The 15499-nt window shown below is 44.8% G+C and overlaps 1 protein-coding gene across 2 annotated transcripts in view; it reads right to left on the bottom strand.

Annotated features, from left to right (window-relative positions):
• Window positions 1-15499, bottom strand: part of DENND2A (DENN domain containing 2A) — a 62337-nt gene that overhangs the window by 17463 nt on the left and 29375 nt on the right. For both annotated transcript variants that reach the window (XM_083860188.1, XM_083860189.1), the window contains exons 5-14: window positions 14953-15074; window positions 12379-12576; window positions 10379-10472; window positions 9043-9087; window positions 5909-6096; window positions 5119-5228; window positions 4838-4907; window positions 4108-4185; window positions 3488-3628; window positions 1059-1207 (exon numbers count right to left, since the gene is read on the bottom strand). In XM_083860188.1, the coding sequence (XP_083716314.1) occupies window positions 1059-1207; window positions 3488-3628; window positions 4108-4185; window positions 4838-4907; window positions 5119-5228; window positions 5909-6096; window positions 9043-9087; window positions 10379-10472; window positions 12379-12576; window positions 14953-15074 (1195 nt within the window). The remainder of the gene's footprint in view (window positions 1-1058; window positions 1208-3487; window positions 3629-4107; window positions 4186-4837; window positions 4908-5118; window positions 5229-5908; window positions 6097-9042; window positions 9088-10378; window positions 10473-12378; window positions 12577-14952; window positions 15075-15499) is intronic.

Genomic DNA, 15499 nt, shown 5'->3' on the forward strand with positions numbered 1-15499 from the left:
GTTTAAGTATCCAGAATGCCAAGTCTCTATACACAACGTATCAGTGATTACAAAGAGGCAAATTTTCCCCTTTCCGAACCAAGACAGCTGCCAAAACCTGCAAGCAGACACTGCTACAGCTTCCCTCTCCCCAGCCTTTCTGTTCCTGTGATGAGACTGCCTGAGCTCTGCCCACAGAGAGCCCCAGATCCATGTAGAACGAATTTTTCCCCTTCATTTTCCTCTAGAAGGGGCCTCTCCATTCTTTGCCCCAGTGCTCAGCCCCAGAGCTGCAGGCTGCTGCCTGGAAGTTGTGAAAACAGACAGCTTAGGGGCATTGTACACTCCTGAAACCTGAGCGTGCTCCTAAGTGTCATTACTCATCCAGGCAGCTTTTCTTTCCCCAGCCTTGGTGAACTTTCCTCCCTGAATCCTCAAGTGCTTCAAGGGCTGGAGAGCTGCCAGCCACCAGCTGCACAAGATCTTAAAGAAACCCGGACCCATTTTCATAATTTACGAGAGCAAACAAATACATTTTTAAAAGAGCAAATTGAGCAGATTCAAAACAGAAGGGGGAAGTCCTCTGTCTCATTTCTCCTTGCTGCATCCTTACTTTCATCCCCATAAGAAAAAAGAAGTCTTTAGAAACCAATGTGAAAATACAAGCTGAAAAATTAGGAAGATTTTGTGATATCAGGGAAAAATCTCAGAAAGAACAGTGATCTCTGCACAAGGCTTGATCCCTGGAAACCCAAGCACAGCTCAGCAGAGAACACCGCAGCATCACGGAGCAAAAGGAGTGGTTTTGCTTCCTTAGCACCAGGGATCTGAAATTGTCTGGAGGAAGTGAAATTTGGTTCTCCTTGAGAACAAGAAGCAGCACTTTTTGCAAGCTGCAAAATGAAATTATGGTTCATGGCCTAAGTTCTTCATTCCTGGGAAGAACAGCCCTGTCCACATCATTACGAGGTCAGGAAAGGGAAGAGAAGAAAAAGAACGAAGCAGAGAGATCTGTCACTGCAGCCTTCCCAGACTCCCTTCCTTGCCAGAATCTTCTTTAGGGAAATGCAAGAGGGTACCTGAGCTTGTCTGCAATAAAGATCACCCTCCTTTCCAGCAGCAAGGAGGCAAAGACTCTGCTCAGGTGCCTCACGCTGAGGGAGGTGAACAAGGACTCAAAGTCAACATGCTCCAGCCGGGAGTCAAGGGGCCGCCGCAGCTCGATCACCTGTTGGGGACAAAGGGAGCACAGGTGAGCTCTTGCTGCCCACCCAGAGTGTGCCAAGCAAGAACCCAGCAGGTATTTTCACAGCTAGCACCCCTCACTCACTGCTGGTGAGTGCCACACAGCCCTGAGCTCTCAAACACAGCCTTCCAAAGGCTTCCCATGAATCCTTCTTCCAGATGGAGACGATCCAGAGTCCACTCCAATAGGCACAGCATGAGATCAACCGCTGAACTGAGGACAGGAAACTCTTCATAAGGAAGAAAACTAGTTTGTGTCCAGCTAGGAGTGGTTTTCAGGCTTTCTGGTATTCAAGCAGCAGAATGTCATGGAGCCTTTCAAATCTACACTCTGACTTTTACAGTTGTGATTTTTTTTTTTTTTTTTTTTTACTGCAAGACTCTGGATGCCTAACCTCCTGACCATAAATTTTTTATATCAGTTACAGACAAAAGCAGTCTGTGGGTATTTTTCTTTGTTCATATCTACTTAAATAATGCCTGTCATAGCACCTTAGCACTTGATACTCCTTATCGTAGACAGATGCTTATCTAAATTGTTTTTGAAAGCCTCCAACACCATACATTTCACAAATCCCACAAGAAAATTACTCTAGTTCTGAACTACCCTCACCAACACCAAGCCTGCAGCTGAAACATGTCAGTGGCAAATTACTTCAATTACTTGTTGTCTTACTCTCAGTATACACTCAGAACAACTGGTCACATTCCTCTCTGTAGGAAACTTCTTGTGTATTGAAAGGTTATCACGTGTCTTCCTTTGTCTTTTATTCTCTATATTAAGTAAACAATTTTCTCAAGCTTTGCCTGTATTTTCTAGACTACTTAGTAAGCAGAACTACCCTTCTGGGGCTGTCTCCTAGTGGTTCAGTGTTTTGGAAAACAATACTGTAAATAAAACTCCAGCAGTACTGGAAAGCAGAAAAATTGCTTTCCTTCATTATTTATCCCATTACTTTCTTTCACAATGAAGGATTTTGCCAAAATAATACCACACTGTTACTTTTGCTCACTTTATGGCCCACTGCACCACCAGATCCTTCTCTGAAGTACTGTTGCTCACTCAGTTACTTTCATGTTGTATTTGACTACTCCTTTCTTCCTCCCAGCATTTTGCTCATCCATTTGTGATTGATTTTCACATCAAATATTCAATTTACAGAATCATTTAGACTAGAAAGGATCTCTAAGATCATTGAGTCAAACTGATCACCACCATGACAACTAGACCACAGTGCCACATCCAGTCACTTCTCCAACATTTGAACATTTTTCTTGAATTTAGGGGAGTGGGGCACTGACTTTCTGACTTTTAAGCCCTTAATCTCCAAAGTGCCTGCCCCCATCCCAGTGCTGTACTGTGTAACTGTGGAGATTATGCCATCAATCAGATAATTAATGAACAGAATCCCAGACACAACATTCTCAAAGCACACCACTGGGACTTTGCTACTCCAGCACACATTTTTAACCAGCTTTGCATGTTCTCTGCAGTAATGTCATTTAGTTGGGACTGTTTTCAGTTGGATTGAGGAGAATGTCATCATGTAGAGCTCTGCTGAAAGCCCACAGATGCAACTTTACCAATTCACTCACTTTCCTCCCTCTCACATTCAAGGCATACCATGACCTACAGCAAGTATGGCCAAACTACATGCAGTTTGTCTCCCTCCATCCTCCCACAGTCCTTCAATGCTGTGCCCTAAAGCTCTGCACTCTTAAAACCCTCCCACTGTTCTCACACCACATTGTGTGAAATGCAACACAGATCCTCACCTCCACACTGAGAGAATGCCATTCTCAAAAGCTGCAACATTAGCCTGCTGTAGTTTCAAGGATTTTTTTGACCTGATCTACACAAACAGAGGTTCTGTATTAAGGTGCTGGAGTACATTGTGCAAACGTGTCGTTAGGAAATTAAGTGTGGTGTCCTTGAGCAGATCCAAGGCCATATGCTGGGCAGCACAGGACCTGCTGTCCTTGCTGTGCCTCTTGGCCTCAAGGTCAATGTCCTATTTCCTTTTGCTATACTAGGCTGTGTGCTTACATTCACTTTTACCATAGGATTTCCATTTTGATTCTGAGCTCACTGAAGTCTCCATTACATCCCCTCTGGCCCTCTGTTTTACTCCCCAGCTTCCCCCCACAGTTGACAGTCATCTGTTCTTGAAGATCCCCAGTGCCATGCCATAGTCCCAACTTCCAGTTGTCACTCCTGCACCATTTGCTGGCCTGTTTCCCTCTCTCTAGGAAGTCTCTTTACCTCTGTTCCTGACCCTGGCAAAAAGTTCTTGACTGTAATTGTCCTGCCCAGAGCTGGGAAAGGTGCCTCCATGACACTCCTCATGAGAGGCTGCACCAGGGCTGGGGAAATGCCCCGTCTCTTCTCAACCTCATCCAAGATCTGAAACAAAGACATGAAGACACAAAAACATGCAAATCAGGAGGAGAGTGATAACAGCAGGAATGAAGTGCACCTGCAACTATCTGTGTCCTCTCCTTAATCCAGTATTTACTTGGAGCTTTGTATCAAAAGAAGGTGCAACTGAAGGCCCTTGATTTCTTTTATCAGGAGAAACACAACTCCAGTGAGGTCACTGTAACGCTGAAAATTTGCAAACTCCCCACTACACTCAGAGTCAGGACTCCACCTTTTGAACTCTCTTGCATTCTGGGATTTCTGCTGAAGGAAGAAGGCAAGAGCTAACAATCTAGTTTTCCTATGAACTGTGCTTTTGCTAGGTTCTAGAATCTGCAGGTTGCTGCCTCACCAATACCATTTCAGACACTTTCTTTAGCTATCCTCATTTGTTCACATGCTGGCTTCACTTTCAGGTCCCTCTTGACCTACAGCACAAATTCCCTCTCTTTCTCCCCCCTCACCTTAGAGAAGAGATTGAAGCATCCAAGGCGACTCACAATGCAGTAAACTTCTGGGAGACGCTTCCCTTTTCCACTGGGCTTTTAAGACAAACACAAACACACACCAAGGAATGTCAGTGTTATAACTGCTGCAAATATAACCAAAAAATCTACCAAGGAAATGTCAAAGTTATAACTATAAAGATAGAGTGACTGTGAGTCTCTTAGCTGTGCATCTCACTGGCTAGCTCATAAACTGGCAGGCATTTGACAGTATGGTGATGATGACAACCTGGCTCAAACCCTGGTACACCAGAAACAGTGAGGAGAAATGGGCACATCCACAGCATGGTCCCAGCTTACCTAAATCAAACAATGAAGGCAGAGCAGACTGATCTACAGAGACAACTCTCAACCTACAGGACCAGCACAGGTCTAGACAACTGTTTAACAGGTATCTAAACCTAAAGAGGATAAACCTTGCCTTCAGCTTAGTGGTGAAACAATAGTCTATGGTAATGGTAAAGTGCTGGTGCAAGGAAAATGCAAGAGAGTCTGGAATGAAGGATGGGACACAGAGAGGGACTTTGGCACTGAACAGAAGAGAGCAAAGCTGCTCTATTGCCACTCTTTTCATCCCACACTGAAAGAGAAGAGCAGCAGCTTTCCACTTTCCAGAATGGGTGCCAGTAACATCAACCCCACAGAAGGCTGCACCACCAGGAAAAGAAAAAAATTCAGGGATAATTACCAGCAGCCTCCTACAATACCCAAATCTCCTGCTTCCATCTTCCCCCGTCAGGACAAATGAGAATGTCTCACTGCAGAAAGAGAAACCAGAATGACAAGATACCCATCAGCGACATTACTGGTCTCAGACATACAAGTCTAATAAACTCCCAGTATTTCTGCATTTCCCATACACCCCTCTCAGAGCTCTGCCCAATCTTCTACTGTAACAGCTCTTGTACTTAATTAGCTTGATATAGAAATCTGTTTCTCATGAATTAGGATACAAAGTACAGTACATACCTGGCAAACTGATGGATGGGGGCCCAGTCCTTTGCATCAGGGAAGCAAAACTGGGGAATAGCTTTCAACTGATCTTCTGCCTCACGCATGAATTTGAACGAGCGCTCAAGCTAGCAGAGTAGAGAGAAGGAATGTTTCCAATTAGTCATGTAGGGATGAAATGACTTCAAATATTTTTCCTGTGACAAATGAAGAGGTGATGACAGAGGCTAAGCTTCTGCCTGGAAGATATTAAAATTTCTGTGATTCTGGCTCACCTAATCTTTAGATATCTCAAGGTAACTCTGTGCCCCCAATTCCACCAAGCCCTGTCTCTGCTATATTGTGCCTCTAATCTGGGACACAATTTCCAGCAAGGGGCAAGAGAACTGAAGTCTGAGGGGAGCTCTCATGAGCCACATCCCATTTACAAACACTCAGTCACACTGGCTCTGTTTCTCCCATTCCTCCTTCCCCATTTTGAGCTAGGCTATCACTGAAAGCTTTTACTTCCCGTTCAGAACACTGATCTTCTCCCATCAGTTTTCTTTAAGAGGAAAGGGATAGAAAGGGAATACCTACATAAAAGCCATAGCCAAGTGCAGCAAAAGATCTAAATCAGCTGCTCTTTCAGGAGTGAGCAATACCATGACAATTCTTGGGCAGTGACTGAAGCCCTCCCACTATTTTCAGTCTCCCTTAACACTGACAACAGCAGAGGGGTCACTGATACAACACGTGGTCAACAGAGAAGCTCCAGCTCCTCCAGCTATCCAAGTGCACCACACAATCCAAGACAGGTCAGGCAGACCTTCAGTGGGAACTGCTGGGTGACCTCAGGGATGTAGGCAGCCCCAGCCTGCTTCTTGTGCAGCGACACCACGACGAAGTACTCGAAGAGCTGCCTCTCCTGATACTCGATCAGGTCCCGCTCCAGGGTCTGGTACCGTGGAGTTTGCTTCAGCCGTGACTTCACGTGCACCAGGCGCTGGCTGTGAGCTACGGAGACAAGGAGATCCTGACTCAGCCTGGCTCCTGGCACACAGCATCAACAGTGCTCTGCATACACTGAGGGACAAACCTGAAATCACCTCATTGCAGTGACCTTGTCAGTGGCTGACAAGGTGGAAACCACTTGGAAGCTGCACTATAAATATTGACAGAGATGGGCCATAACCTTGTGCCATCACCCTGAAGAACTTTGGCAGCAGAAGGATTTCATGCATAGCTTTTACAGCTGGAACAGGCCAGGCTGAGATCCATACAGGACATGATGTAACAGATAATGTCCAGGCATTCATCCTAGTACTCATTTATGCATTTTTCAAAGCCAGCACAGTGAGGTGATTGACCCTCTTCGTTCACAGGAGGCTGTGGGCAGCAAACCTCAAGGTTTTACAACACCAGCCCTTGGGTCAGGCCAGGGCTCTGCTATCTGAGTAATGCTGGGGACTCCCAGCTCCAGCACACAGGCTGGGCTGTAGGCCAACAACACAAAACATGTGAAAAGAGGTGCCAGTGAAAAATGCTGGCTCATGCCACTTCTTCCTGTGCCTAAAACTAATCTCTCAGTGCCATGCTTCTACAAGTTCACCCAAGACAATGGGAAAACAAGAAAAATTGCCAAGCAAGCTGTAACTGCAACACACACACACACACACACACACACGAGCCATGGGACAATAAACATTCCAGCATGGAAAGTAATGAAAAGTTGCCTGCTGAGAACAGACCAGATGAGATTCCCTGAGACCACTCCCCTGCTTGGTTTTACAGTTGCATCCCAAATTAAATCTCCACGATGTCTCCCTTATCCCTGCTACAAAAGAAAGAAAGAATTAACTACAAGCAGAGACTACAGCACATTCTCACAGCTTTGCTTTTTGGGAAGGTGGGTGGCAATGCAACTTTTTGATGGAAGAAACAACTATCACAGAGACACTATAGGAACTTCAATACATAAGGTATCTGCTTGGGAGACAGGACTTCCTGAGAGATGGTATATACTTGTTGATCTTTTGTCTGGTAAAGTAGTGCCACTCACAGACTATTCCAGACAATGTGATTTAAAGCAATCTTGAGGTGCCTCTCAAATCAGAAAGTGTAGCAAACCCTGGAAAGATGGCTTAGACTCCTTTCTCTATGCAAATAACATTTACTGTGTAGATGTATTTGCATAGTCACCTACTATGTTATTTGCTCTAGGGCTATAAAGCTTTCAGAAGTGGTTTCTGTTTCACCAGGGACTTCAAAAGGAGCAGTGTCACAGCAACACTGAGTGCTTCTGAAAAACTTGCTCAAGACTTGCTCTGCTTATATTGTAAAGACACCAGAATTTTACTGCTGTCATCATGGCAGAGTTTGTCTTCCAAGACTTTTTCTTTCCAGCACTGGGTCAACACTTCCAGCTCTGACATAGAGCCTTATGATTTACTGTGTCTCAGATGATGTACAGTGACTTGCAAGCAGAGGTAGCTGGTGGTGTGATTTATGTGTCACACAAAACATACGAAGTCCCAAATACAAGAGACTCGCTAAATCATCTGACTTTCCTACTTAAAAATAGGGAAGCCAACAAGGCATAAAGCAAAATACAGGTGTAGTTAGAGCAAACAGCTGTAACTGTTCACACTTATGTAGACTTGCATAGTCATTCAGACTGAGGTTTGGATCTGGATACTGTTCAGAGCCCAGTGCTGTTGGATTTGAGGTGCCTTCATATGACCTCCATCATCCTCTCTCTAGGGAGTCTGAGCTGCAGTTACAGAGAAACACAGGATGATGCACATGATTCACTATGGCAACCAGCAGCAGACAAGAGTTCGAGTCTTCCTGGCCACATCTACACTGCCTTTCTCAGCTAGATCTGGACATGGTCTGTATTTCACTGCATTTCAGGAGGGTTGTAAATGTAATTTCTGCACCATCCTGGTGCAAATTCTCTCTCCTGTCTCCCGGCTAGCCTTAGAACCTGTCAAAAGGTAGGCAGCAATTTTCAGCTTGATGTTGCTAACATAGCAATACACATAAAAGACTTCAATGCAGATGAAAGCAAGAGCATACAGCAGTTCTTGAGTGGGAAGCTGTGCTCACAAGAGAGAACTCAGTCTGAGCTTTCATTTCTAGAAACCTGGAAGAGGGTGAGAAGGAGAATTCCCACTCACAATGCACTGTGGCTGAAACACAGTCCAACTGCTGCTCATGCCTGTCCTTTTCAGCTTGGAAATGAACTGACCTGCTGTCCAGATCTGATGTGCATGTGAGTCAGGAAACTTTGGAATGTCAAGGAGCTTCCATCTTGCATTCTAACTCTGCCAGGACTTTGAATTTGCCACACAAATTCCCAAAAGACAGCAGCTTCCCTGGAATGTCCAGGGGCTAATTATCAGCACAAGATTTCAGGAGAGTATTTTGGAGACCAGTACACCAAATAATCCTACAAGAGTGAAGAGAGAAATGCAGTGCTTTATCCCAACCCGGCCAATGCAGGAGAGTTTAACCAGCAATAAATCAAATAGTGCAACTCTGTTTCCCTAGCTAGCCAGTCTGGCTGGTGGCTTTTCTCCCACAGCAAGCATGTGGTGAGGTGTCTGGACATCCAGTGCCACACGATGCTGCTTCTGCCAGTCTGGTCACATATTTCTGACTCTGCACTCAGAGGAATCTCACTGTATTTCCTCAGCATCCAATACTCCTCCTGGGAAAGTCAGTCAACAAGGAGCTTTGATGGGAGTTTGATGGAAGAGATGTTTGTTTTGGGCTCCTATAGCCCTCTGCCCATGGATTTTCTCCTGCAGTATTGAGATCTTTGTCTTCTTGCTCAGCGTGTTCTATGCACAAACAAGGTCCTTCTCCAAAGGTAGAACACAGAGGAGAGATCTTGTCCTAGGAGCTCAGAGCAGAGTTTATCAGGAGCCATTTTCTCTCTCCACACATTTGCCTTACCTTTCAGCTTCTCTTCAGTGTCACTGTCTGATTCACTGTTTTCATCTGTAACTAGGAAGAAAAAAGAAAGGAGAAGATGAATTAAGGAAAGTCTATAGCTGTGCATTTCTTACCACTGGCATGAGGAAGCTGGGCCTGGCAACTTTGGGGGGAAGCAGTTTAGGTCCCAAGGGCCTTGTTCTTTTCAAGGGTGCCCATACCCACAGATATTCAGCTTACCAACCCTGGTATCTTCCCATTCGTTCAGGGGAAAAAACACTCAAACAAACAACAACAAAATCAATTTTGCACAGCCAGAAGGATTGCATAAAAATAGAATTCCAGCACTGTATTTTATCCTAATCTGTATAAACACACCACCAAGGCAAAATACTCATTAATATGCAATACTTTGTAGGACATGGGATAAAACCAAGAACAGAAAGAAAGAAACAAAAAAATTGTCAGACTGAATTAGATTCAAGGTCTGTATGGTCCAATGATCTATTTCTCTGCATGATGCTTTAAGGAGAGGTATAAAAAGTCTGGGATGCTTCCCCTGAAAGTTCATATAAACACACTTATCCACCTTGTGGCTGTCTATGCTTTATGAAATAGGATAAACAGTAACAATAATTGTGGGAAACAAATAGAGGTGGTCATCTTTTGGTGGAAGTTAAAGTGTTTTGAAAAAAAATCCTGTGTTGGAAAGACACAGTCTTAGTGTTTACAGAAGTGAGATGCTTAAAAGTAATTTTTCTGAAGTGTATGAATGCTTTGGGCAAGTTGTTAATTGACAGTGGGAGGCTGAAAGTCTCAATCCTGCTATGATGGAGGGGGCCTTACAGTCAGTTGTAGAAACCCTGATTCCCAGCTGAGGCTATTTGTTTATTGGGATGGTGAAAGAAGCAGGGCTGTTCCAAAATCTCCTGTCTTCCATTGGACAATTCTCTGAAGTGACACATTCCCACAAAATATTTTGATCTCAACAAATAGGAGCTTTTGGACAGAACATTCCTCTCCATAGCTTCCAGCATGTTCCAGAAATAAACATCAAAAAGAGGGGACATGTTTGGTATGACCTATAAGGTTATCATGCAAAGCCATGGAATGAAAATGAAGCAAGAAAAGCAGAAAACTTCCATTTTAACCAAAGTCCTTTGGGCAGAGGAACAGCCCTTATCTTACCAAAAAAAAAAAAAAAAAAAAAAAAAAAAAAAAGAGTGGAAACCCCAACTCAGCCTCAGTCTGGACTGGAAGAAGTGCTAGAAAGCGTCACATAAACCACGAAGGCAGGCTTAAGTCCAAAGCAAGTCCTCAGAAAGTCTTAGCTGTATGATGATTTGAAGCTCCTTACCTTTCCCTGAATTGCTCTCTGTAGACTGTGACAATCTCTTGACACGTTTCTTTCCCCTCCGTGCCTCGTAAATGGCATTGATTTTCAACACAAGCTGCTCAGCAAACACACAAACAAACAAGGTTAATTTCTTCCCCAGGCAAGAAATGAAGTTAGAATTTCATGTAAAGAGCTCTTTATCCCAACCTCGGTCATATTGAAACTCTTCACTTGGTGGTGCAGGATGCACAATTCCCAGGATCTGTGCTGTACTGCCAGTGGCCACACTCACTCTGGTACAGCAGGAGCCCAGGGTAACAAACCCTGATGAAACCCACACTGCACTTCTACACAGTGCAGCTGTATGAGCTTGACAGAGTCCATCTCTCCATACCATGATCCATGCTCCAAGGAGCACCAGAGGGTCCCTTGGCAACCTGTCCTGGTCTGCAGGTTTGGAAGCAGAAAACCAACTGGAGAATGATTGAAGAAATTGAGAAGGGTGGATGCCAGTGATACTGAAATATTTTACACCAGTGATTTCCTTTGCAAATCTTGTAATTCCTGTGCTCTCAGCTGACCAGGAGAGAGGACATTTCAGTGCTAGGCAGTGCTGGGCTTAGTGACTCCTTCAGTGCCTCTAGTCTCTCTGTCCATTCCTGAAGAGGAGAGAAATTGCAGCAGAGCCATGCCAGGCTTCCTGCTTGAGCAGATCAGCCTCCTTCTCAAGGTCCCAGGCAGGAGTAGGATATAGCAACAGCATTCAGATTTATTCCATAAATAATTGGAATTCAGATTCCAGATTTACTTCCACACATGTCTTATGAGCTCAAGGTAAGATAGGCCCAGCACCTACTTGGTCAGGCAACTCTGAATACAAATATTTAAGTGGGAGGCAGCATGCTCTGATGTGGAAGAGCAGCCTTCACGCAGATGCCCAGCTCAAGCCTCAGATGCCCTTGACACAGCAAACCACAGTTCTGAGCTGGCCCTGCAAGACTGCTCAGTGGCACTGTGGGGTAAATAAATACTTGGAATCCTCTTTTCGATTGACATAAAAGTATGTGTGAACACACTGACAGAGCTCAAGCCCATGCACAGATGTGAAGACATACTGGGAAAGAAACCCTAAACATTTGCAGCCTTTGGCTCATTCCTGAAAGGCTGAGGCACACAGAGAGGGCATTCAAAAACCAGATATCCAAACATGAACACAGATCTAGCAACCAGGAAACAAAGAAGATACACAAACACATCCCTTTTTCCCCAAATGCAAACTGTGGGTTTGGAAAAAAAAATCACCACAGACTGTCCCTGGTAGCCTCTGCTTGTCCTGCAAAAACTGGGATAAGCAACTGTGTTTCTGAAACATTCAATAGATAGACTGCTGCCAAACCTCATTTGGACTGAATACACATCCTGCCAGATCTGAAAGAAAATAAAATTTAAATGGAGTAATACTGTACCCAAGTAAGAAATAGAAAATGTTGCTGCAGAAAATGCTCATGATTGCAGACAAGTCCTTTTTGCCACCCAATTGTTATTATGTTCATTGCTCACCTACAATCACACCTTCCCTTAAATTATAGACAGCCAGTGCACCAATCAGAATGACCAAAGAACAACAGATTTCCATGAGGAAACAAACACACAGCACACAGACAACTTCTGATTGTCCCATCCAGGAAGCACAGAAGGAAGTATGATGGGGGATATCTTTTGCAAAATATGAACTGCTTTTTCCCCCTGTGACATACTTCAACATCTACCCAAAAATTACAATGCCTTTTTATTATTATTATGAAATCTCAGATGGAAAAATAACTTCTTTGAAAGGTGCAGACATGTTTGTGTGCCTTCTCCTTCAGGCAGAAAGGAAGTGAAACACAAGTCAAGTCAACAGCCAGGACAGCAGCTATCTTGCAAGGATGCCACACACCAGAAACTAAAGAAAACCTGGTCTCATACTCACACTCCTGCCTGGAAGAAGTCAAACAAAAATGACAAAGCATTAGATTTACCTTGGGAATCTTCCTTCTCCTCTTGCCATTCTGAGAGTCTCCCAAAGAGAAGAAGGTGTCATCTGGACTGCTGGGGGTTGAGGGAGGGCTGATTTTGGATGGTGACCCTGTCCCATCACGGCTCAGTTTCCGTATATCTGGCAGTTTGAAACTCCGCCGCTCTGAGTTTTGCCGGAAAAACATGGGTTTGGAAAGCAACTGGAAATGAAGGAGAAGGAATGAATGACCACAGTACCTCATCTATCTTTACTCCACTACTTACACTGTCATATCAGTAAATGCAGTGGGGCAGCCACAGCACTCAGTGTCAAAACAGACTGAGAGTGCCCACGGATTTCTGCACATGCAAGAAACCCATGCAGCTGCCAGGCTACGTCTTGACCAGCAGTTTAACCATCTCATTTTCATCCCAGAACATAACACAAGCTCAGGGGTTGCCAAAAAGGCCTTGCTCAAGTGTGGAAAATATCTCCCAGGATTTGGGTAATCCAGAGGCTGGGACTGTAAACAGGACAAGACCAACCAACCAACCAACCACAAGCATTTGGGATAAGGAACAGCTAGCCAGGAGCTACAGAGAACCAGTGAGAGCAGGCAAAAAGCACTGGCAGTATGGCTGCCTTTGACAGGAGCCAGAATCAGATATTTCAAAGTGTACAAGAGATGCTGTTAGACAATTATGGAGACTGCTTTCCTCCTAAACTCATTAGCAAGTCTGGTGGGAGTACAACAGAAGATGTTTAAGTAGCATAGTCAAGTTCCTAAAGTCTCTGACCAAAAATAGCATCAGAGAAGTAGAAAGCTCAGCTCCAGATAAAGAGGGGCAAACTACTTCTCACCAGAAAGATGCTCAATAAGAACACTTTTTATCTTCTCCTACAGCATCTCCCAGTAGTTATGACAAGGTAAATTGCACCTTTTGAGGGAACAGTATCTGCACTGCCAGAAGATGTATCTGGCACTAAGAAGTGTGGGGGAGAGTTATCCAGCCTACTTCTGAACAATTCACAGCAGCACTGTGAATGTAGCTGAGGCAGCATCACCATCTGCCTCCATCAGCAGACATACTCAGCAGTTACTAGTCAGACCATTCAGGTTAGCTCAAGTGTCTCTGGATTTGGCAGAAGATGCTCAGGTCACAAAATATTTGCCACCTACAGAGAAGTCATGTAAAAATGAGGCTGTAAGGAGTCTTTGCACTGAAGGATCTCCTTCTGCACCAGGGATATGAGCTACTACTTATATAGCAGTCCTGAAAGTCTGTCCAGACCCATTCCCCATCATTGCAGCCTGGCCAGGCTCTCCAGCAGGATAAATGCTGCAGTTGCAAACACATTAGCTGCCAAGAGAGCTGCAGCATTTCTGTTCTGACTGACGCGGATCACAAGATAGATGCCAAAGCACTGTGGAGTGATGTAATTACTGCTGTTCAGCTCTCCTGCTGGGAACAGTATCTCTGGAGAAAGGCATTCCTGTGCAGCACTGCAGCCCCCTTTCAATAGCATGTGTGGGAAATCTGGGGGCAGGGGTGACTGCAAATCTCTCTGAGGGAGATCCACTTCATCCCAACACTCCTACACATGGCCTCTTGCTGCTCTAGCCCTAACTAGCAACAACAAGGAGAATGGATTGAGAACCACGGAACAATTCTCACTTTAAACAGCTGAATTATCCAAAGGCACCTTAGTTGCCGATTAAGCTGGTTGGAAAAGAGCAGCATGTCAAGGAATGCTGCACATGAGACTTCTCAAAATGTTGGATAACAGCTCTAGTAATAGTTTTTACTTGGAAAACGTGAGTAAACTCTTTGGTCAGGAAAGCTGTGTTTTGGTCCCTGCTGTCCACTCTGAAACCATTTATTACCAAGATGACTTTGGCTGCCATGCTATCCCTGCTTTCCCAGGTTTGGATTATCTAAACAGGCAACATGAATCAACCAAAGCAGCTTGGGAGGCTGAGAGAGCAGGGCTGGCCTTGGTAAACCCTAAGCTCTGAGTAAGAGGTGCCAAGCAAAGTTTTACCTCCTCTTTTGGTTCCATGGACAAGAAGGAAAAAGGCACCAAGCTGTGAGCTGAGCTATGGTGGGGATGCCCTTCTAGCACTAGCTCTCTACCCAGGGAACTGGCACTGCCTTACTTACCAGAAAATTGTCCCATGGAGGAGCAAGAAAGGCTCTGGGGGGTAGGAGGGGGTGCTGCAGATGCACCTGGGCACCAGCGTGGGCAGACTGTCCTGCCCACAGACACTGAGACAAGGCTACTGCAGGCCTTGATTACCCAAATACTTCCATGCCCTCTGTGAGGGCAGGAAGATCTTCCCACACCACCAGGGAAGGCAACCCTGGAGCGAAAAAAAAAGTGAAAGCAAACAGACCATTTATGTAAGGGAATTCTAGTTTGTTTTTTTACCTCACTGAAGGGCAGTAAATCCCCTCTTATCACACTGTATTCTGTGGCAAAAGACATAGAGTGAAAATCCCTAACACGATGAAGGTATCCACTTTTTCCACAGAGAACCTGGATTTCACCCAAAAGCCTTCTGTAGCAGAAGAGGTGGCCACTTGAACCAAAGTACCTTTGTGGGAGTCCCAGGTACAGAAGAGGTGGGGGATGCTGGGAAGGTCAGGACACATTTCTTCCCCAAACAGCGGCTGTTAGTCTCTATGTCCTCATAAGGGTTTTCCTTTGATGGTGGATCTGCAGCAAAAAGCCAAAAGCAAAAGCATTCTAAGTGCAGAAAATTTCTGAGGTTTGCCATAAAAATCCATTTAGGGATCTGCTGGTCTTCTCCCACCTCCCACATCAGACATAAAGACCTGTTCTCAAGCATTCCTGCAATTGCTTCATTCTCGCCATAGCCCTTAGAAGTCCAGCTGCCTGCAGGACAGTGTCCAAACCCTGACACAGACAAATGCAGCCACAGAAACATATCACAGATACTACAGATGGAAAAGACCCTGCAAGCTCTCAAGTTCATTTTCCTGTGTCCAGAAGAGCTGTGATGTTCTCACACACATTAGTTCATAACTGTATTTTCTTCTTTCCAGTCTTCTGCTTGGAGCTGCTCAATGAAACTGTGAGCTGAAGCCCAGCATGAAGGTCCTCTCTCTGTTTAAGCCCCA

The sequence above is a fragment of the Zosterops lateralis genome (genome assembly GCF_965231275.1).
Source record: "Zosterops lateralis genome assembly, chromosome: 4".
NCBI classification, from domain to species: Eukaryota; Metazoa; Chordata; class Aves; order Passeriformes; family Zosteropidae; genus Zosterops; species Zosterops lateralis.